The sequence below is a fragment of the Diabrotica virgifera genome, chromosome 6 (genome assembly GCF_917563875.1).
Source record: "Diabrotica virgifera virgifera chromosome 6, PGI_DIABVI_V3a".
NCBI lineage: Eukaryota > Metazoa > Arthropoda > Insecta > Coleoptera > Chrysomelidae > Diabrotica > Diabrotica virgifera.
The window spans coordinates 158,910,555-158,931,466 of NC_065448.1; the positions used below are offsets into that span (position 1 = coordinate 158,910,555).

At 32.3% G+C, this 20,912-nt stretch overlaps 2 protein-coding genes across 7 annotated transcripts in view; both read right to left on the minus strand.

The window, feature by feature from the left end:
• LOC114335747 (collagen alpha-3(IX) chain-like) overlaps nt 1-20,912 on the minus strand; it is a 408,590-nt gene that overhangs the window by 14,340 nt on the left and 373,338 nt on the right. For 4 of the 6 annotated variants that reach the window (XM_050653325.1, XM_050653322.1, XM_050653324.1 and 1 more), the window contains 2 exons: nt 19,442-19,496; nt 7,453-7,554 (listed from right to left, as the gene is read on the minus strand). In XM_050653325.1, coding sequence (XP_050509282.1) covers nt 7,453-7,554; nt 19,442-19,496 — 157 coding nt within the window. Of the gene's footprint in view, nt 1-4,757; nt 4,860-7,452; nt 7,555-19,441; nt 19,497-20,912 lie in introns of all 6 variants that reach the window. The other 2 variants (XM_050653321.1, XM_050653323.1) reach the window with 2 other exon arrangements.
• Nucleotides 8,865-12,284, minus strand: LOC126886399 (uncharacterized). The gene is made up of 2 exons (XM_050653326.1): nt 12,049-12,284; nt 8,865-11,363 (listed from the first exon to the last, which is right to left on the minus strand). The coding sequence occupies exon 2, from the start codon at nt 11,342-11,344 to the stop codon at nt 8,951-8,953; it is 2,394 nt and encodes a 797-aa protein (XP_050509283.1). The 5' UTR covers nt 11,345-11,363; nt 12,049-12,284; the 3' UTR covers nt 8,865-8,950.

A 20,912-nucleotide genomic window follows, 5' to 3' on the forward strand; every position in this document is an offset into this window, starting at 1 on the left:
GAATAGGTACTAGTGCAATCGAGGCTATTTCTACGTAGCATGCGTTAAAATGCATGTAAAGGCACGGGAAACACTATGTGTTTATAGCTTTGTTAAACAATAAAAAAATAAATTTTTAGCAATGCAAATAATTAAAACCGATATAATTTGACTTAAACTTTCAAATGCGGTAAGCAGACTGGCTATTTTATTTTTTAATCAAAAGTTATTCGGGTTCAAAAATTGCAATTTTTCGATTTTTTGAAAGTTCAACCGCGGTTATCTCGAAAACTAGCCATCCTACGAAAAAAATTGTAGAAACATGTTTTGCTTAGAATGACCCAAAAAATACCAAAAAATGTTTTGTTTTGCGAGAGATCGCGGTTATGTAATTCCTCAAGTTCTTGGTCAATAACAATCTTATCGACATCCGGATCAACTGTTACCCAAGAAATTCGTATTCTACGGGTCAAAATACATGAAAAAAACTTGGGTAAGTCCATCTGAATAAAGGAGGCCGTTGTACCCCCCCTGGCGACAGGACTATTTTATATGTTAAAGTAAAAAGTTCTACTCACAAATTTTGCCGCTAATTGTTTAAACAATAACAGTTGTTTTGTATTAATAATTTTAAAAATATCGTTGAATTCATCATTTTACTTTGATCAAATATGTTTCTACATAATTATTTGATTTTGACTATGCCGAATCCGAATATAACATTACAATTAGAAAATTCTTATACAGAAGCTCTTATACAATATGTCTGCGTAGCTAGGTAGCATATTGTGGAAAACTTTTTTATTACCTATCAATTTTACGAAAAAAAGTTATTCTCCATAAAATGCTCTGCATAGTCTAAAATCTAAAACTTAACCATCAGATATCAAATTTTATCAATTTTATACGAGATATGTCAGAAATATGAATTTCCTTTATATTCCAGAATATTAAATATTCTTATTATGAAAAGTTATTTGGAATTAAAAACTATGTTTTAATAATATATAGGGCAGTCAATGAGAGCAAGAACAGGTTAGTACCTCCGAATTCTATCCTACTGCATGAAGTTAAATGAAATTTTATTAATAGCCTGAAAATATCTCCTTATTCAAAGTCTACCCTAAGCCGATGTGTGCTTTTGTCTTGTGGGCGGTTCCCACCCCTTCTCAGGGGCAAAAAATTTTTTGGTTAAACAACTACGGAAGTTGCTAGAGAACCCAATTCTAAGCAAAAACTGTTCTATAATTTTTTTTCGAAAACTCAATACTTTCTGAGTTATTCGTGGTTGAAAATTGGCCATTTTCATTGAAATATAACACCTTTTCAAACGGTTTTTTTGCGAATACCTTAAAACAATGCATCTAACTAAAAAAATTATAAAAAACATTTTTGTAGCTCATAAACAAACAAAGAGATTCGTTCCTTCTTCAATCTTCTAGTTATAACACAAAAAGAGATATGGTAGGTAAAAAGAGTTTGTTTTTTGGTGCATGCTCAAAGCAGTGTATTCAACTTGAAATAACAGAGAAACGGTCGATTTTATGTATATAATGTTACCAATACCTTTTATTGTGCTTAGAAAGTCCTTTCAAATAAGAAATATTAAATGTCGATTACATTCAAACTAAGCGAGATATGCTGTAAAAAATTGTTGACTAACGAATTTTAAGAAAAAAATTGAGAAGTATATTTAACCCCCTACCCACAAGAATTTAAATGAATCGTCTTCCTTCTACAATACATTTTACTACAGTGTTATTTTTATGTTCAAAAAGTTGAGCGGGTTTAAAATGAATGGTTTTTGAAAAAAATGAGATCAAATTATAGAGCGCATATTTAAATTTTCTTAAAAATCTCCTTTTTCTCCATGTAACTTGAAAATGATAAGAAATACTGTTATAAAAAATAAAATCAAAATGTTTATCTAGAAGAAACCTTAATTTTTGTATGGCATCTTTTTTTTGGCATCTCTTATCATTTTCGAGTTACATGGAGAAAAAGGAAGATTTTTAAGAAAATTTAAAAATGCGCTCAATAATTTGATCTTATTTTCTTCAAAAACCATTCATTTTAAACCCACCCAACTTTTTGAACATAAAAAGAACACTATAGTGAAATGTATTGTAAAAGAAAAACGATGCATTTAAATTCTTGTGGATGAGAGGTTAAATCTACTTCTCATTTTTTTTTCTTAAAATACGTTAGTCATCAAATTTTTTACAGTTTATCTCGCATATTTTGAATGTAATCGACATTTAATATTGCTTATTTTAAAGGTCTTTTCAAGCACAATAAAAGTTATTGGTAGCATTATACACCTAAAATCGACCGTTTCTCTGTTATTTCAAGTTAAATACACTGATTTGAGCATGCACCTAGAAAACAAGTTTTTTTTTCACTTACCATATCTCTTTTTGTGTTATAACTAGGAAAGAATCTCTTTGTTATTTTATAAGCTAAAAAAATGTTTTATATAGTTTTTTAGTTAGATGCATAGTTTTTAAGGTATTCGCAAAAAACCGTTTGAAAAGGTGTTATGTTTCAATGAAAATGGCCAATTTTCAACCAGGAATAACTCAAAAAGTATTGAGTTTTCGAAAAAAAAATTATAGAACAGTTTTTGCTTAGTATTAGGTTCTCTAGCAACTTCCGTATGTATTTAAGCAAACAATTTTCCACCCCCAAGAGGGGGTGGGAACCGCCCCCAAGACAAAAGCACACATCGGCATAGGGTAGACTTTGTTTCTTGGGCTATTTCCTACTTACTGTGAAAATATCACGTAAATCGATATAGTAGGATAGAATTCGGAGCCACATACCCTCATTGACTGCCCTAATATAATTACATCCTTCTAATTTGAGAAAAAAATTTCAGTTTTTCTCAAATTACACGATACCCATCATCATATTATTACAATTATGATAACTATTTTATTATCAATTTTACGAAAAAATGTTATTCTTCATAAATTGCTCTTCCTGTTCTAAAATCTAAGATACAACCATCAGATATCAAAATTTTTCAATTTTATGCGAGGTATGTAAAAAATATGAATTTCGCTTAACAGTTAAGTGCCCTTATAGTGCACAATATTTCAATTAGAATGATATAATTAGCATCGATTGGATTCGTAATGGTCTTGGTGTATGGTAGGTTTGGTTAGGCGTTGATTTTAAGAAGTGTTGCTGGCTAGATGGGCGCAGTTCCCAAAGGCCATAAAAGAAGAAAAACAAAGGATGTAATTGACTATTGAAACTTAGTTTTTAATTCCAAACAACTCTTCTTAATAACACTTTTCGATATTGTGAAATTTAAAGGTACCTACTTTATTTACTCTTGAATGAAATTCATATTTTTTGACATACCTCGTATAAAATTAATAAAATTTGATATCTCGTATTTGCATCTTAGATTCTATACGATGCAGAGTATTTTATAAAGAAAACTGATAACAAAAAGTTATCAATGTTTTTAATGGGATAAATAAGCCACAATTTTACAAAAAAATGATTTTATTAACGTTTCGACGTCCAAATCGGATGCCGTTGTCAAAATATCGTATTTTGACAATGGTATCGGATTTGGTCGTAGAAACGTTAATAAAATCATTTTTTTAGTAAAATTGTGGCTTATTTCCAATTAAAAACAGTTAATTATAAAAATGCCACACGAAAATAGCTTCAGAACAACAGTTATCAATGGGTTTCAATTTACGCCGACATACTGTATAAGAGCACAAAAAATTTTTGTTTGTTCAACATTAATTATTGTTGAAGCTTATTATTAAATGTATCTTAGGTAAGTTTTACAGAAAAAAGTTTTGATCACTTTGTAAAAACATTTTTTTAGCAGGTAATTTTCGGTTTTTGTATTACATTTTTTTATCTTTCGTAATTTTCTCAAAAAGAAAGTTTCTAATTTAGTTTCTAATTTCTAAAGTAAACAAGTTTAGTGCATTTTAAAGATACATTCTAAGCTTTTAAAAAATACCTATAAAATTGTAATAAATCTGTTTAAACTTGAGTAATATCGTCTTAAACTGATAGTAATTCTGTAAAACTACGAAGTTTTCAAAAGTTACATTTTTTGAGACTCCGCGCCGCGCCGTAACATTTGAATTAAATTTTGGAGTTTTTTTTTAATGAAGCCTCGTTTGATGTTTGAAATTTGTTTGTTTGAAATTTGATTGAATGTTTGAAAGGTAAGTTGTGCAAATTTGAGAGTTTTATAAGTAAAATTGTATTAGTTACACATTTTTAAATCATTTTTAAACAAAATTTTTGTAAGTCTCACCTTCCAATTTGTAAAATTTCCTGAACGTTTCAATGGTCAAGTCAGTTTTCTTCTAAAATTTATATTTTCGGGTTTATTTAAAAAACATCTAATTTTGCAGTTCATTTGTTTAATAAAAAATAAAGCACCCACTTCTCGAGTAGAACTTGTTGATCTGTTGTTTATTATAATATGTTTCTTAATGAAATTAATTACAAAAAGTTCTATCTTGTTTGATTTTTTCCTAAGTGAAAATCAATATGCACTCCCCTATTACTATAAATCTCGAAAATTCGTTACTTCACTCCGTTCATTTAAAGTCAGGGACAGAAAATCTTAGACATTGTGAATTCGAATTCACAATGCCTAAGTCGTTCATTATCTGTAAATCCAATGTTAGTTCAATAAAATAACCTTCTTGGATCATTTCAGTGAAAAAGAAAATATTTGTAAAAAAAAACATGCATAAAGAGTTTGTTATAAAATGAATGAAAATTCTAACCTGGGATTCCAGGGGCTCCTGGTTTTCCTACAAATCCACGTTTCAAAATACCTCTCGGGCCAGGTGCTCCCCTTAATCCCAAAATTAGTTCTTTGTATCTCTCTACATGCGGAAAAAATTAGTGAATTATGTAATTATATCGCCGATGAAATTGTTAGTGCATGATAAAAATTACCCACAAAACATCAACAATTTTACTTAGATTACTTTAGTCAAATTACCTAATTATTATATTTAATAAAATTGCTAATTTTATTCTTATTTATTCCGGAACTCAAACCCAACACGACTTCTACTCTTCTATTTATCTCCTACAATAATTCTTCAGCTCTTTCAACAGTTCTTCGATTTGTTTACATTTTCGTTTTTCTCCTGCTGTATCTCTAATGTGGTCTAATTATGATTTCCAATATCTTCCCGACCACATTACTAATGAGGGTGTTTTTCTGAGAATGAAAAACGAAAAAGAGCTGTTAATCAAAATAAAAACAGCCAAAATCGAATACCTCGGTCACATCATGAGGAACAGTGATAGATATGGACTGCTGCAACTGGTCTTGCAGGGAAAAGTAGAGGGAAAGCGAGGACCAGGAAGGCGAAGGATTTCCTGGCTGAAAAATCTACGAACGTGGTTCAACACAACCACTACAAATCTTTTCAGAGCAGCAGTGTGCAAAGTGCAGATTGCCATGATGGTCGCCAACATCCGAAACGGATAGGCACTACAAGAAGAAGAAGAATATCTTCCCGTTCTTCTTTTGATATAGGTATCTTTTGAAATCACTCACCTGTTTTCTTATTCTTTTGATCTTCTGCCTATTGGCAACCGTCTCTCTGTCTTTACTACTCTATCTGTTATCATTTTACTTATATGATCGTTCTATTCTACTATTCTCTTTCTTACCCAGTCCTTTAGGTTCTCCACTTTGTATCTTCTGTACTTCTAGCTGTCTCATAGTGTCCTAACGTCCATTTTTCTAGGGATTTTCATAGCTGTGGTTTGTAGCATTATTTTTGTTGTAATAAAAATATCGTGACAGGAATGAAAGGCAGAATTTACAAAACAATCATCAAAATCAGACCAATAATGACATACATGGCAGAAACACTTTCTTTCATTCCTTTCCCGATATTTTTATTTATTTCTCCATATTGTTTCATTCAGGCATAAATATCCTCCTATTTTCGGCAATTCTTTTCATGTGCCCCATATTTCTATATTGCTCTGAATGGTGGAAATGGGAAAGAGCAATCCAAATGCTCTCCCGACAATTCTGGAGAGTGCTCTCTGCAATAGTATCCAAAGAATACATTCGTCTTATAATACCATTGCCTGTCAGATATTAGCAATTATTAAAACTATTTTTTATCTTTGATTAGCCCTGAACAGCTAAAGAGAGTGCAGCTAAACCATTCATGAAAGTTTCTTAACCATAAGATTCTTCGTCTTCCTTTCGGTATCTTTCTCCCTCTTTTACCCCGCATGGCAGTCCTGGATTTGTCAATAGGCCATATAGGCCGCGGCCTATGGGCGGCAGCGTCTTAGGGGCGGCAGATTTTACAGGAAGCTCACTTAATTATAGAGAATAAAGGTCAAACAAGTTCACAGGTTGTCTCATGGTTTTTTATACTAATACGTTAAATTCTCATAGAAACTCACATATCGAAAATTATCAATCCTAGGTATTTTTACCGTTTTTATCTACATAATAATATTTTGATCAACCTTAGTTCGTTTCTTACTACATATGGAAAATTATTATTTTAGTAAGGTACATGGGGCGGCGCAAATAAAGTGGCCTACACTCGTAAACAATATAAATCCGGCACTGCCGCATGGCCTCCTGAAGTAGAACATATCTCTCTTCTCTTTTTATATGACACATCTCGCAATTATTCCAGGCTGCTTGCGATTAGCACCGTGTCAATATACCGTATGTTTAATTTCTGAGTTACAGAAATTTCAGCATCATATTATGTAGGTACCTAATCACATCTACCTATCTATGTAGCCCATGTTATCCATTTTGGGACGTAGGCCTCTGCCTTCTCTTCTTGTTTCCATTTGTGGCTGTCCTGAGCTAAGTTCATTCATCTTGCACCGGCTTGCCTCTAAAGACATCAACCCATCTCATCTGTGATCATCCTCTACTTCTTTTTCATTCGTATGGTCTCCAGTGTAGTATATTTCCTTGCTCTACCTATCGTCTCTGTGTCTGATGTTGTGCAATCGTTTGGCCTTTTGTCCTTCAAGGGTATTTGCAACATCTGTCTTTCCATTGCTCTGTGTGTTTTTATAAGTTTATCCATATTATTTTTGGTTAGTGTTCAAGTTTGCGCTCCGTACGTGATTACTGGTAACACAAACTGGTTGAAGACTTTAGACTTAAGATGTTGCTCAAATCTCTTATTCTTCAGGATGTACTTCAATTTGCCAAATGCCTTCCATGCCAATCTTATACGTCTTCACGTAATCACATCAACGTCTTTTATATGTTTGTTTCTTGTCTTAAGTTTTCATGTTTTCATTTACATTTACCTGCTGTTTATAGAATAATCGAGCTCTAGATATAAAGAAAAACAGTTGCTACAGAAAATGATAAAAACAATAATAATGTGTAATAATAGAATCGATAATCTATCTTTGAATTGCTGATATTTTGTTGGGTATAAATTGTTTTTCTTTGTAAGATACCTGGTGGCCCTTGAACACCTGGTGGGCCTGGTCTACCGGGTCTGGATTCACCTGGTGGACCCGGAGGACCTACTAATGTAGCGGTCAACTCGGCAAGTTGATCTGATATTAGATATAAAATTCAATTAAAACTCTAAACACACAAATTGGTTACAAAATTTGAAGATTTAATAATAAAAAATAATAATAAGTTAATAAACTGCAAAAGTTGTGTGCAGTTTGTCTATTGACAAGTGATAAAGTCTGAGGTTTTTTCTTAAATGATTCACTAATGGACCAACTAACCAGTCTTCTTCTTCTTCTCTTTTTGGCATCATAAACCTGGACGGGTCTTTGCCTGCCTGGCTATGTCGTTGCATTCATATCTCTCTTGTACCTTTCTTCTCCATTGTCTTATGTTCATGGTTTGAACCATGTATATTGTTCATGGTTTTCAGGTCGTCTTCCACGTCATCCAAACATCTCATTCTGTGACTTCTTTTTTTTCGCCTTCCTATCGGCTTCCATTGTAATATTGTGTTTGTTGTTTTTGCATCGTCTTGTCTCTGGACATATCCCAGCCATGACAGTTTTTGACTTTTCCCAAATCTTACAATATCATAACCTTCATTCAATTCATTAACCTCGTCGTTTCTCCTAATTCTCCACCTGCCGTTTTCCTCTTGCACCGGGCCATATGCTTTTCTTAGTATTTCTCTCTCGAAAGTCTTGAGTTGGGCTTCATATTTTTTCGTCATTACCCAGGTTTAACAACCATAGGTCTACTACAGGTCTAATCAATGTTCTGTAGATATAGACCGATCAAATAAAATTACAATACATGTAAATCAAAATGTAATTCCGTACAGGTTGGAATACATTTTTTATAAAAGTTTTGGTCCAAACAAAAGATATTTTCAAGAAAGTATATGATTCATATGAGGGGATCATTGTTTAAATAATTGAAAATTGGTAATTTTTGCACAAAATTTACTTTTTTTAACTGCTGCGGTAATTCTTGTTTTTATTAAGGGTTTTATATTTTTTTCTGCAAAGATAAGGAAACAGTCTTTTAACGTAAGAGCACCGAATTCCGACCGGTTATAAGTGGTATATATAAAATTGTTTGAAAGATCAATTCCGAATCATTGAAATTTAAAGTAATTCTGTCTATAAGCTATTATGCATTATTAATTCTTACTAGAGCCAAATTTATAATAATAACAGTAGTCATTTCAACAAAATTGCTTATTTAAGAAACCAAATGCAAAAATTTCGCAAATAGCCGTTTTCCGTCCACATTAATGATTTTTTCCCAATTCCGTCCACAAGAGTACCGTTATCCGTCCTATTTATTTAGTTATGACAAAAAAAACCCATTATGAATAATTTTTAAATAAATTTGCAAAAAAATGGCCAAAAAACAAAACAAATAATTTAAAAATAAGTTTTATTTAAGTACAAAGTTTTGAAACGAACTTAATGACTGCAAATGAATTAAATAATAAAAAAAAAGACTTCATTTTTTTAGGTTTTCAATTTCTGGAACTTCATAGGCGCCGCGTTTATTTATGAGTGAAGGTCTCGCAATCTTACAAACTACATCATCAAAGTCATAATTTAAAATGTCATCTCTATCTGGCCATTTCCAGTACTTTCCATTCATAGTCATACTTTTAACTCTCAAAGTATCATTGCTTCGTTCCAGAACTACACCAGGGAAATATTCACTGTCGTACTGAACCAACACAAAATCGTCCTTTGAATATATTTCTATATTCTTTTTATTTATGTTTTCCGTATTATTATTACCAGTATCTATGCCTGGTGTGTGTTTTGGAGGACACTTTTTCTTTTTTGCTTGTTGAATCTCTGTTTTTGCTTTCCTCTTTCGGATTCGTTCACATTTCTCATTTTCTTTTTCCTCTTTTTCTTTTTTGAGTCTTCGTTGATGTTCCATAAATTCATCACTTATAGCTACTGTAGGATAAATCTTTGGTTTTTTCCTTTCCTTGGTGTCTTCTGTGCTATTATTTTTTTTCTTTGCAGAACTTTCCGGCCAAAATAGTGCTTTTTTGAAAGGTGTTGGATATTTACTATTATTCTCTGATGTTGTTGTAATTTGCTTAAGTGGGGTTTTTTCTTGATTTTGTACTTGTCTTTTTTGATCAGAATAAACTATACCTATTGAATCATCTTTTAATGGGCTATTACAAGGAGTTGTGTTTACTATTTTGTTCTTAGGTGGTGTTTTTTCTTGGGGTGAACTTACTGCTAAATAATAGTCTATATTCTCACAATCATTGTTCTTGGATGCTGATGGACCAGGTTTTGGCGAACTAGAATTGCTATTCTGTGAAGGAATTAAGACCAATGCTCCATCTGCTTTGACTGTAGCTTCAATTGTATCATTATTGCAAAACCAAAAGTTTTCATCGAAGTGTATGTCAACAATGGTCTCGTTAGCAGCATTAATTGGCAAATTGTTTTCCAAAGTTTTATCATGATCGACATTTTGTGGATGAAGACTCTTCCAGAAATCATACAATGCTACATATTTTTCTTCTAGTTGGGCCGCTGATTCAGCAATCCTAAAACGGTTAACAACCTCTGGCTTTAAACGTATCTCTACCTCTCGAAGTAGTTTAGAATCATAAACATTAACAGTTGTAGTGGATGTTGATTCAGTTATTTTATCATCAGAATCTTTTTGTTCTATTGGTTTTATTAATTTTGAATAATCAATGCGATTTTCGTTAAACGGAAAGAGTCCACATGATTCAAATGCACTTTTTATTATCGATGTACAGACTGTAGCCTTCAAAGTTTTGTCTAAGAGTTTTGCAAACTCAGCCCGTTGAAGTTTTCTTCCGTTATTCTCCATACGCCAAGATCGAACATCTTTTCGCCAGTTATTTTTAATGGGATAAAAAACACCAACATCTAACGGCTGTAATCGGTGAGTTGCGTTGGGGTAAAATGCTGTTAAAATAATACCTTTTTCTTTGCAGAATTCAGTAATAGGCAGATTGATGTGGGAAGAGTGTCCATCCAGAAACAATATCACTGGGAGTGGAACACTGTTCTTTTCCAACCAGGGAAAAAATACATTTGTAACGTATTCATAAAATGTCTCACTTGTCATCCAACCAGATTCAGAGTGCCCAACTCCCCACTGGTTTGGCATGTTCGTTATTATTGCAGCTGACACATACCGTTTGTAGGGATACAAAACTAATGGCGGAGGTACAGAACCATCAGCTCCAACAGTTAGCAAAACTGTAAGACATTCTTTTTCGTCATTAGCTATGCGACTGTATACCTTTTTTGCACCTTTTCTAACCAACACTTGTTTTTCTTGAGGGGATAAATAGAAACCACTTTCATCACAATTGAATATTCTCTTGGGGTTTTCAAGAATGTGTAAAAAATTCATTTTTGTCATATAATCCCGAACTTGGGTAAACCAATTTCTTATATTTTGTTCCGTAACTGCGGCTCTACAAGAAGATAGTGATTGTGGAACACGTTTTGAAATTTCTGGATGACGAGCGAGAAAACCATTGTACCATTTTTTACCAGGTATGTAATTTTTAAATGGGGTTTTTCGTTTCAAATTTTGAATTAGTTTTGAAACAGAATCAACAAGTTGAGATCTTGTTACCGGGAATCCCACGTTACCCATTTCGATTATCCATTTTATAATCAAGTCTTCTTCGGAACTGGACAAAACTGTTGGCCCTCCAATATTGCCCGGAGTTTTGTACTTTTCTTTCATAGTATCTAACAAAGTACTTTTAGGCACATTGTATATTTTGGAGGCTTGTCGAATACTTAAACGTTTCAAATTAATATCTTCTATAGCTTTTTGGATATTCTCTCGGGGATACTTCATCCGCTTTTTGTATACCATAGTTGCAGATAATAAAAAACTGAAAAAAAAATATTTTATTAGTTTTTATTTTATGGGGTCGGTAACAGGAGTTTGAGGTAGCTCTGTCCGTCCACCATGGACGGATATAGGACAGAAGGTTCCTGTGTCCGTCCAATTCCTTTAAATGAGTTTTACTAATTAGATAGTCATTTTTATCATACTTGATAATACAAACTGAGAGGAAGAACTACCATAAACATTTTTTACAAATAAAAACTAAACCAAACTTACACATTAAATCTAGAATAGGTAATAAATGCATCATTCTTGGGTTAAATTTTAAATTGAATTTTCGAATTCACTTAATAGTTGACACTAATTTTCTTAAAATGAGTTGTACCTATAATAGGTCGTATTTAGGTTTTTAAACGGAGCAAAATATATATTATGGTTAAAATATGTCGGATTATATTATTTAACTAAGACTTATATTTACAAAGCGTTTGAAACTGAAGGAGTTAATCCCTAATACCGTCCGCTAGGACGGTATCAAGAACCCCTTGATATTCTGCATTACCCTATTCCGTCCACTTTAATTTCGGTAATAAAATCTATTGTTCGAAAAAAATTACAAAAATATATGTATATTTACAATAAATAAATATGAAAGATTCTAATAAATAAGTAAAAACATAACTGTTAAACGTAGTATCTATAAAATATGGAAAATAAGTATTCCTTACCTTTATGTTTTTTTGGAATCAGTATAGCTTAAAACAAGACATGCACTTGCAATGAACTGAATCGCACTGACAACAGTAAACGTAAAATGTCTGCGTGCTAAAAGTAGAATGAGTGGGGATATAACCTATCAAAAATTCTACTCGGCCGTCTGATTGCGACGAAACTCTGAGGTATAGAGCGCAATTTCTTTGTCGGACGGAATTGGGAGACCGGACGGTATACGGTGCTTTTACGTTATATGGGACTTACTAAATTAAACTTGACCCTTAATTTATTTAAATAATTGTAAATCAAAACTGAAAAACAAATTTCCAAAAAAATATTATTTGCAATATAAATAAACACTATAAAATATTTTTTTTTGCAGAAAAACTTGCGCTGTGATATCACTATAGATTGACAAAAAAATTGGTTGATAAATACTGAGTAGTTTATGATATATTTAATTTGTTTTAAAAAATTACAATTTTTTCAATTGCAAGAACGCGGTTGTTGCCGATAGAATATACAAGTTTTTAAGATCTCATAGGGTCAATACATAAATGTATTGACAAATCAAAATTTCAATTAAACACCCCTCCAAAATGGCGTTTGAAAATTGGTGTAATTTGTTTAAAATTTATTTTTTTAATAGCATCGCCAGAATTAAAAATTTTGAAAATATTTTTCGATATTCGTATTCTTGGTAATTTTTGACATATCCACAAAAGAATAAAAATTTTCTAGAAGTATTTTTGGCCGAGATAGCTTTCCCCAGTTTAAAAACTCATAATATGTTTATTTATCAATATTGACATTTAAAAGTACGTGACTACATCTATTAACCTTAATACTTAACAATGTCATTTATACACATAATAAAAATTGTAGAATATTTTGAAAAATGATGATATTCGTAGCACCTTAAATAAATGAAAACTTTTTGTCTGAAAATTGGCGGAGGAGTAGTTTCTAATATGTATCTCCGTTAATAATGTGCCAGTTTCAATGCTTTCTTTTAATTTGGGTAGCATATAAAAATAATAGCATCTGCATGACCCTTTTTGCCATAAATAATCATTAACTAGTTATAAACAATTTTTTTCTCTACTATTGTGATAAATAAAAGTTGGCCAAAGATAACCACAAAAACTTTTTTCTTTGTACAAATCATTGGCAAAATCTCAAAATCTATCAAAAGATAATGTGAATACAAAATGTAAATTAAAAAAATGGAGAACAACCTCTATACAAATAAATGTATTTAAGTGAATGTAAATTAACAAATATATACAGAATTTTTAGTGTATGTATTACCTGTTAAAAAGATTATAAAATTAAATGTAAAATACATATATATTTTAATATTGTACAAAGAAAAAAGTCATTAACAAATTTTTAATGCTAATTCAGTATTATTTTTTTTTTAAATCTTTTGTGTCAACTTTTATTTATACCTATCATCTAGAGAGACAAAATTGAAAAAAAAAATGTTTATAACAAATTGACGAATATTTATTGTTAAAAGTCTCATTTAGATGTTACTATTTTTATATGCTACCATAAACTAAAAAAAACATTGAAATTGGTCCATTATTAACAAAGATATTGCAAAGTACTACTGCACCACTCTTCATGCAAAAAGTTTTCAGTTAAGGTCGCTACAAAAATCATTATTTTTTAAAAGATTCTAAAATTTAAACTCTATGTATAAATGACAGTGTTAAGTAGTAGGGTTGATAGATGTACTCACGTACTTTAAAATGTTAATATTGGTAAATAAACAAATTATGAATTTTTAAACTTGGAAAAGCTATCTCGGCAAATAATGGATCTGGAATTTTTTTTCTTTTGTGAGTCAAAAACTACCAGGAACACGAATATCGAAAAATAATTTAAAAATTTTTAATCCCGGTGATGTTATTAAAAAAAAACAAGTTTTTAACAAATTACACCAATTTTCAAACGCCAATTTGAAGGTGTGTTTAATTAATATTTTAATTTGTCAAAACATTTATCGAAAATATAAATAAAAGAAAAACAAATGAGACCTTAAAAACTTGTATATTCTATCGGCAACAACCGCGTTTTTGCAATTGAAAAAATGGTAATTTTTTATAAACAAATTAAATATCTCCTAAACTACTCAATATTTATCAACCAATTTTTTTGTTAATTTATAGTGATATCATAACGCAACTTTTTCTGCAAAACAAAATATTTTATAGTGCTTATTTATATTGCAAATAATATTTTTCTGGAAATTTGTTTTTCAATTTTGATTTACAATTATTTAAATAAATTAAGGGTCAAATTTTATTTAGTAAGGCTCATATAAAAAACAGTTTCTTCATCTTTGCAGAAAAAAATTTTAAAATCCTTAATAAAAATAACAATTGCCGCAGCAGTTAAAAAAGTAAATTTTTTGCAAAAATTACCAATTTTTAATTATTTAAACAATGATCCCCTCATATGAATCATATACTTTCTTAAAAATATCTTTTGTTTTGACCTAAACTTTAATAAAAAAATTATTCCAACCTGTACGGAATTACATTTTGATTTTATTTTATTTTATTGGGCTAATAGTGATTTAAGTTCTTTTGTCTACAGACGAGGCAAGGAAGCATTAAACCTAGGAATTTTATGCAGTAAGATGAATCGTCATGCAACTTTTGCATTCGATTCGTGAGAGTGTCAGGCAGTTTTGTGAACTAAATTGATCTCCAGCAAAAATTTTTGTGCATGAGAAAAAGCATCTTTAAAGTGCATCTCGAAGAGATGGAAAATGAAAAATTTAGAACTCAGGAAATATTGACGGAAATGAGTTCAATTTTTATACTTGGGGGGTTTTGGAGGTCACTAAACACGAATTTCATGACGGCGATGGTCTCCGAGGTACCTGGTCCCCAAGGAGGAGTTCGTCGCCTGGGACGATCGAATAATTCGCGAAATGAAAATTGGATCGAAAAATTGAAAAATACGCGTTTAATATTTTTCAAAAATCTATGGAATCACACTAAACACGACCACCCCACTCCACCCCTGGAGGTGGGGTGGGGGTAACTTTAGAATCTTAAATAGCAACCCCATTTGTTGGGACATGTCCCAGCCATGACAGTTTTTGACTTTTCCCAAATCTTACAATATCATAACCTTCATTCACTTCATTAACCTCGTCGTTTCTCCTAATTCTCCATCTTGCACCGGGCCATATGCTTTTCTTAGTATTTCTCTCTCGAAAGTCTTGAGTTGGGCTTCATATTTTTTCGTCATTACCTAGGTTTAACAACCATAGGTCTACTACAGGTCTAATCAATGTTTTGTAGATAGTGATTTAAGTTCTTTTGTCTATAGACGAGGCAAGGAAGCATTAAACCTAGGAATTTTGTGCAGTAAGATGAATCGTCATGCAAATTTTTGCATTCGATTCGTGAGGGTGTCAGGCAGTTTTGTGAACTAAATTGATCTCCGGAAAAAATTTTTGTATATCTCGAAGAGATGGAAAATAAAAAATTTAGGACTCAGGAAATATTGACGGAAATCAGTTCAATTTTTATACTTGGGGGTTTTGGAGGTCACTGAACACGAATTTCATGACGGCGATGGTCTCCGAGGTACCTGGTGCCCAGGGTGGAACTCGTGCCCTGGGACGACCGAATAATTCGCGAAATGAAGATTGGATCGAAAAATTGAAAAATACGCGTTTAATATTTTTCAAAAATCTATGGAATCACACTAAACACGACCACCCCACTCCACCCCCTGGAGGTGGGGTGGGGGTAACTTTAAAATCTTAAATAGAAACCCCGTTTGTTATTGCAGATTTGGATTGCTTACGTAAAAGTAAGCAACTATTATTCGAGACATTTTTGAGAATTGTGGATAGATGGCGCTATAATCGGAAATCTTATACAAACGGTCTAATATTTCGAGAAATACATTTCCAAATATAAAACCAAAAAATACGTCTTTTATATTTTTAAGAAACTATCGAATAGCATAAAACACGACCCTCCACTCCACCCCCTGGAGGTGGGGTGGGGTGTACCTTTAAAATCTTAAATAGGAGCCCCCATTTTTTATTGCACATTTGGATTCCTTACATAAAAATAAGTAACTTTTATTCGAGACATTTTTTCGAATTATGGATAGATGACGCTATAATCGGAAAAACACTATTTATTAGCGCCATCTATTAACAATTCTAAAAAATGTTTCGAATAAATTTTACTTATTTTTTTATGAGGAATCCAAATCTGCAATTAAACATGGGGATTCTCATTTAAGATTTTAAAGTTAACCCCCACCCCACCTCCAAGGGGTAGAGTGGAGAGTCGTGTTTGATGTTATTCGATAGGTTCTTGAAAAATATTAAATACGTATTTTTTGGTCTTTTATTTGGAAGTGTATTTCTCGAGATATTAAACCGTTTCTATAATTTACCTATGGTATCACGATAAATCGTTTTTTTCGATTACAGCGCCATCTATCCACAATTCGAAAAAAATTCTCGAATGTAAGTTGCTTATTTTTACGTAAGCAATCTAAATCTGTAATAACAAATGGGCGTTTTCGTTTAAAATTTTAAGTTACCCCCACCCCACCTCCAGGGGATGGAGTGGGGGTTGTCTTAGTGTCATTCGATAGATTTTTGAAAAATATTAAACGCTTATTTTTCAGTCTTTCGATCCAATCTTCATTTTGCGAATTATTCGATCGTCCCGCGAATTATTCGATCGTCCCAGGCGACGAGCTCCACGCTGGGCACCAGGTACCTCGGAAACCATCGTCGTCATGAAATTTGTTTTCACTGACCTCCAAAACCTCCAAATATAAAAATTGAACTCATTTTTCTTCTTTTTTTCTAGTTCTAAATTTTTCATTTTCCATCTCTTCGAGATGCACTTTGAAAATGCATTTTCTCATGTACAAAATTTTTTGCCGGAAATCAATTTAGTTCACAAAATTGAATTTTGCAAATGAATTAATGCAAAAAGTTTCATGACGATTCATCTTATTGCACGAAATTCCTAGGTTTTGGGCTTTTTAGTGCTTCGTTAATAATTTCGATGTCATCAATCTTTTACTAGCATATACATAGTACATATCTACGATTTCCGCTGGAAATACGTGCATTAATTTCGCTACTTACGGAATTCTTCTGTTTGATTTCCGTTCCCAGATATGTGAAGGCATCCACACGTTCAACAGTATAGTTGTGTATTGTGATTTTATTTATTTATTTTCATTCTCAGCTGTTCTTTTGCCGTTATGTAGGTACCTACTTGCTTCGTTTATTTTAAGTACCATTTTTCGTGCTCCAGGTTCAATTTCTTTGAACGCTTTCATTAGTCGTGGCTTGTTTCTACTAATGATATCGTCATCGTCTGCATATGCAGTAATTTGTACTGTTTTGGTGTTTAAATGGCCGGTTACATTGGTTTTTCTGATAACTGCCTCAAGAACCAGGTTAAATAGCATGGTTGATAGAGCGTCACCCTATCGCACTCCTATGTTGATGTCAAACAGGGGAGTCAGTTCTCCATCTACTCTGATTGCAGCTTTTGAACCTTGCAACGTCATTTTTATGAGGCTGATATATTTCTTAGGAATACCTAGATTACGAAGGTGTTCTAGCATTTTGTCTCTTTTCACACTATCAAAAGCTTGTTTAAAGTCTACATGCATATTATATAGTTGTATGTCGTATTCATAAGCTTTTCCTTGTATCGTTCTTCCATCTATCCAATGGTACTACCATTGTATAACTAGACCAATAAATAAACAATGTATAAATAAACAATGGTATAAATAAACAATGTATAAATAAACAATGTGTAAATAAACAATGGTACTACAGCAAAAAACGGGACTTGGCCTACTTCAGCAAGCTTCTCCAATCATTTCGATTTACTCCTATTCTTTTCCAGGAGGTTTTTGGCATCCTCCTTTACTTCGTCTTTGTATCGTTCTTATAGTATAGATGTATTATCTGTAGTGGCTCTATTTTGTCTGAATCCGTTTTTATAATCACAAATTATATTTTCGGAGTATTCTAATAATGTGTTGTAGGTTATACCAGAAAGAATTTTGTATATTACTTACATTTAGCAATGGCATTCCTTTTTATTTCCTTTTTTATATATTGGCTGTATATGATTATACAGCCAATATATAAACTATCTATTCCTCCGGAATTTACTCCTTAGTCCATATTAATGTTATTAGGTAATGAATTATTTAAAAGAGTTCGGTTCTCCGATCCTTTAATAATTCTGCTGAAATTCCGTCCATTCCTGGCGTTTTATTATTTTTTAGTTTCTTTATTTTTTGAACTACTTCTTCATAACTCGGATCTTCAATGTGCTGCTCCACCGTATAATATATTGTCTCGTTTTGATTACTTTCATTGTCTGCATTTAGGTTTTTTTCGAAGTATTCTTTCCATCTCATTACTTTTTGCTTCTATGCTTCTCTTAGTACTCTGTTAGTAGTTCTCCGTCCTTGTCTTGGCAAATCGTCAATTCTAACTAATCAGTGATTACCTTTATTTGGTAAGAAACTGTGGTGAATGAACACTGTTGGGTTTCAATGATGCTCTGTGTATAACCAAGGACGATCCAGTTTCTGATATTTTTTAGTAATGAAATCTGGCGCTTACTGGGACCTCGTTTTTCTTCAATCTTCCCGTGGATGATCAGTTGCGCGAAGCGGTACTTTTCGTTTCTCATTGTGATGTGTCCTAGGTAGCTAACTTTTCTAACTTTGATGGTCTATAACAGTTCCCTAGGTTACCCATTCTCCTCAGGACATTATCGTTGGTGGTGAATGAAAGAATTAATAAAAACACTATAAGAACAGTCACCGGAAGCACCTGAAGTCCTGGACGTGCATAGCAGTCACCTTGGACACTAGGTGCTCCAAGGGTCGTTTCTGATATCATATTCTTGTTCAGCAACCCCCAAATCCGCAAGTAATCTGTGTGCATAAATTTAGTGCCGAAAACTCCAGAAGATGGTATGCCTCAGCAGTGACCCTGGGCACCAAGTGCTCCTGGAGTCGATTCTGATAGCGTATTTATGTTCTGCGACCCCAAAAATCTGTTTGAGGTGAACTTTAGATGTTTATGCACTTTTTGACGCATTTGATGCACTCTAAATGCAATTATGCATTTCCATCCATTTTTTTATTGTTGACTTCTTTCCTGGCGTCATCGTCATCCCGAACACAATGCAAAAATTGCAAGTCTATAGATTAGTATAGATATTGTATTTAAAAATCGATTTATTCCGGCGTTTTTTGTTCTAAATGCCCTGGTCTATAATCCCTTCTTACTTTCACAAAAAATACTCAATAAGTGTTCAATATATTTTATATCTTTTTAATAAGTTGGTAATTAGCAATATTTACCTCTTAAAACCGCTGCACATATATCTCTTACTTCAGCTTCCGTAAAACTTCTTCCCTACAAAACAATATTCATGTTATTTATAACTAACAAAATAAATAGGGACTATAAATAATAAAAATAACAAACAATTTATTCCAAAAAATACTTTTTATAACATATAAAAATAAGATTTTATCTAGACCATAGGGAGCGTTCAAGTATTACGTAACCCAATTTTTGAAAAATCTTGACCCCCCTCCCCCATGTAACGCAGCGTAACGTTCTTCTCTACCCCCTCCCCCTACCAAAACGTTACGTAACACCCAAATGACCATTTTAACCTAAATGGAACAATTATGTTGCGAAAAGTACCGGAGCCGGAGAGTCGGTAAAAAATTGATTTAACCGCATTTGCGGTAATAATAAAAACTTAATAATCTTTTACTACCAATTTCTTGCATTTTCCATAGTTGGCCCCATCCCTACATACTTTTTGGCTTCATCCTTTATTGTTTTTCTCATGTATTCTTCTCTTTTAACTTTTTTTTAATAGTGCGGCAGATTCGTGCAAATATTTATAAGAATTGCACATTGAATGATAGAAGCATATAAATTGGGCCACATATACTGCACATAAAAAGGTTCAAATTTAGATATGAGGCCATCTCAGATTTTGCCTTTTACAAAAATGGCGGACATTCAAAATGGGCGACTATACATATGTGACTAATAGCACGATATCTTTTGAATGAAAAGTCCGATGTCAACCAAATTTGGTACATAGGTTCTTTTTGTGATTTACAAGGTCTATGTCGTGAACTGGAAGAATCGGTTTACCAGAAGTTGTGTTTTTCCTGGTTTTTCATGTAAAACTATTTTATATTATGTAAATAATTTATTTTCAATTTTTTTACCCTGTATATATTAATTTTTCATAATGGTAATACCACCATTGAAAAGAGCGTAAGAATATGTTTTAGAAAATATTTTGAACTTTTTAGTTATGTTAATTACCATTTAATAAATGCATAACGTATCTTCACATGTACCTTTGTGTGGCAGATTCGTGCAAATATTATAAGAATTATTGTGAATTTAACGGTAGAAGCATATAATTTGGACCACATATACTACACATACAAAAGTTCAAATTCAGATATGAGGCCATCTCAGATTTTGCCTCTTACAAAAATGGCGAGTATTCAAAATGGCGGCTATACATATGTGAGTAATAGCACGATAGCTTTTGAACGAAAAGTCCGATTTCAGCCAAATTTGTCATCAAGGTTGTTTTTTGGATGAATAAGATCGAGGTTTTGAACCGGAAGAATCGGTTCACCAGAAGTTGTGTTTTTACTGTTTTTTTTTTATGTAAAAATCTGTTGTTTTTTTCAATTCTTTCACCCTGTATATATTAATTTTTCAAAAAGTTAATACCGCCATTGAAAAGAGTGTAAACATAATTTTTACGAGAGATTTTGAACTTTTTAG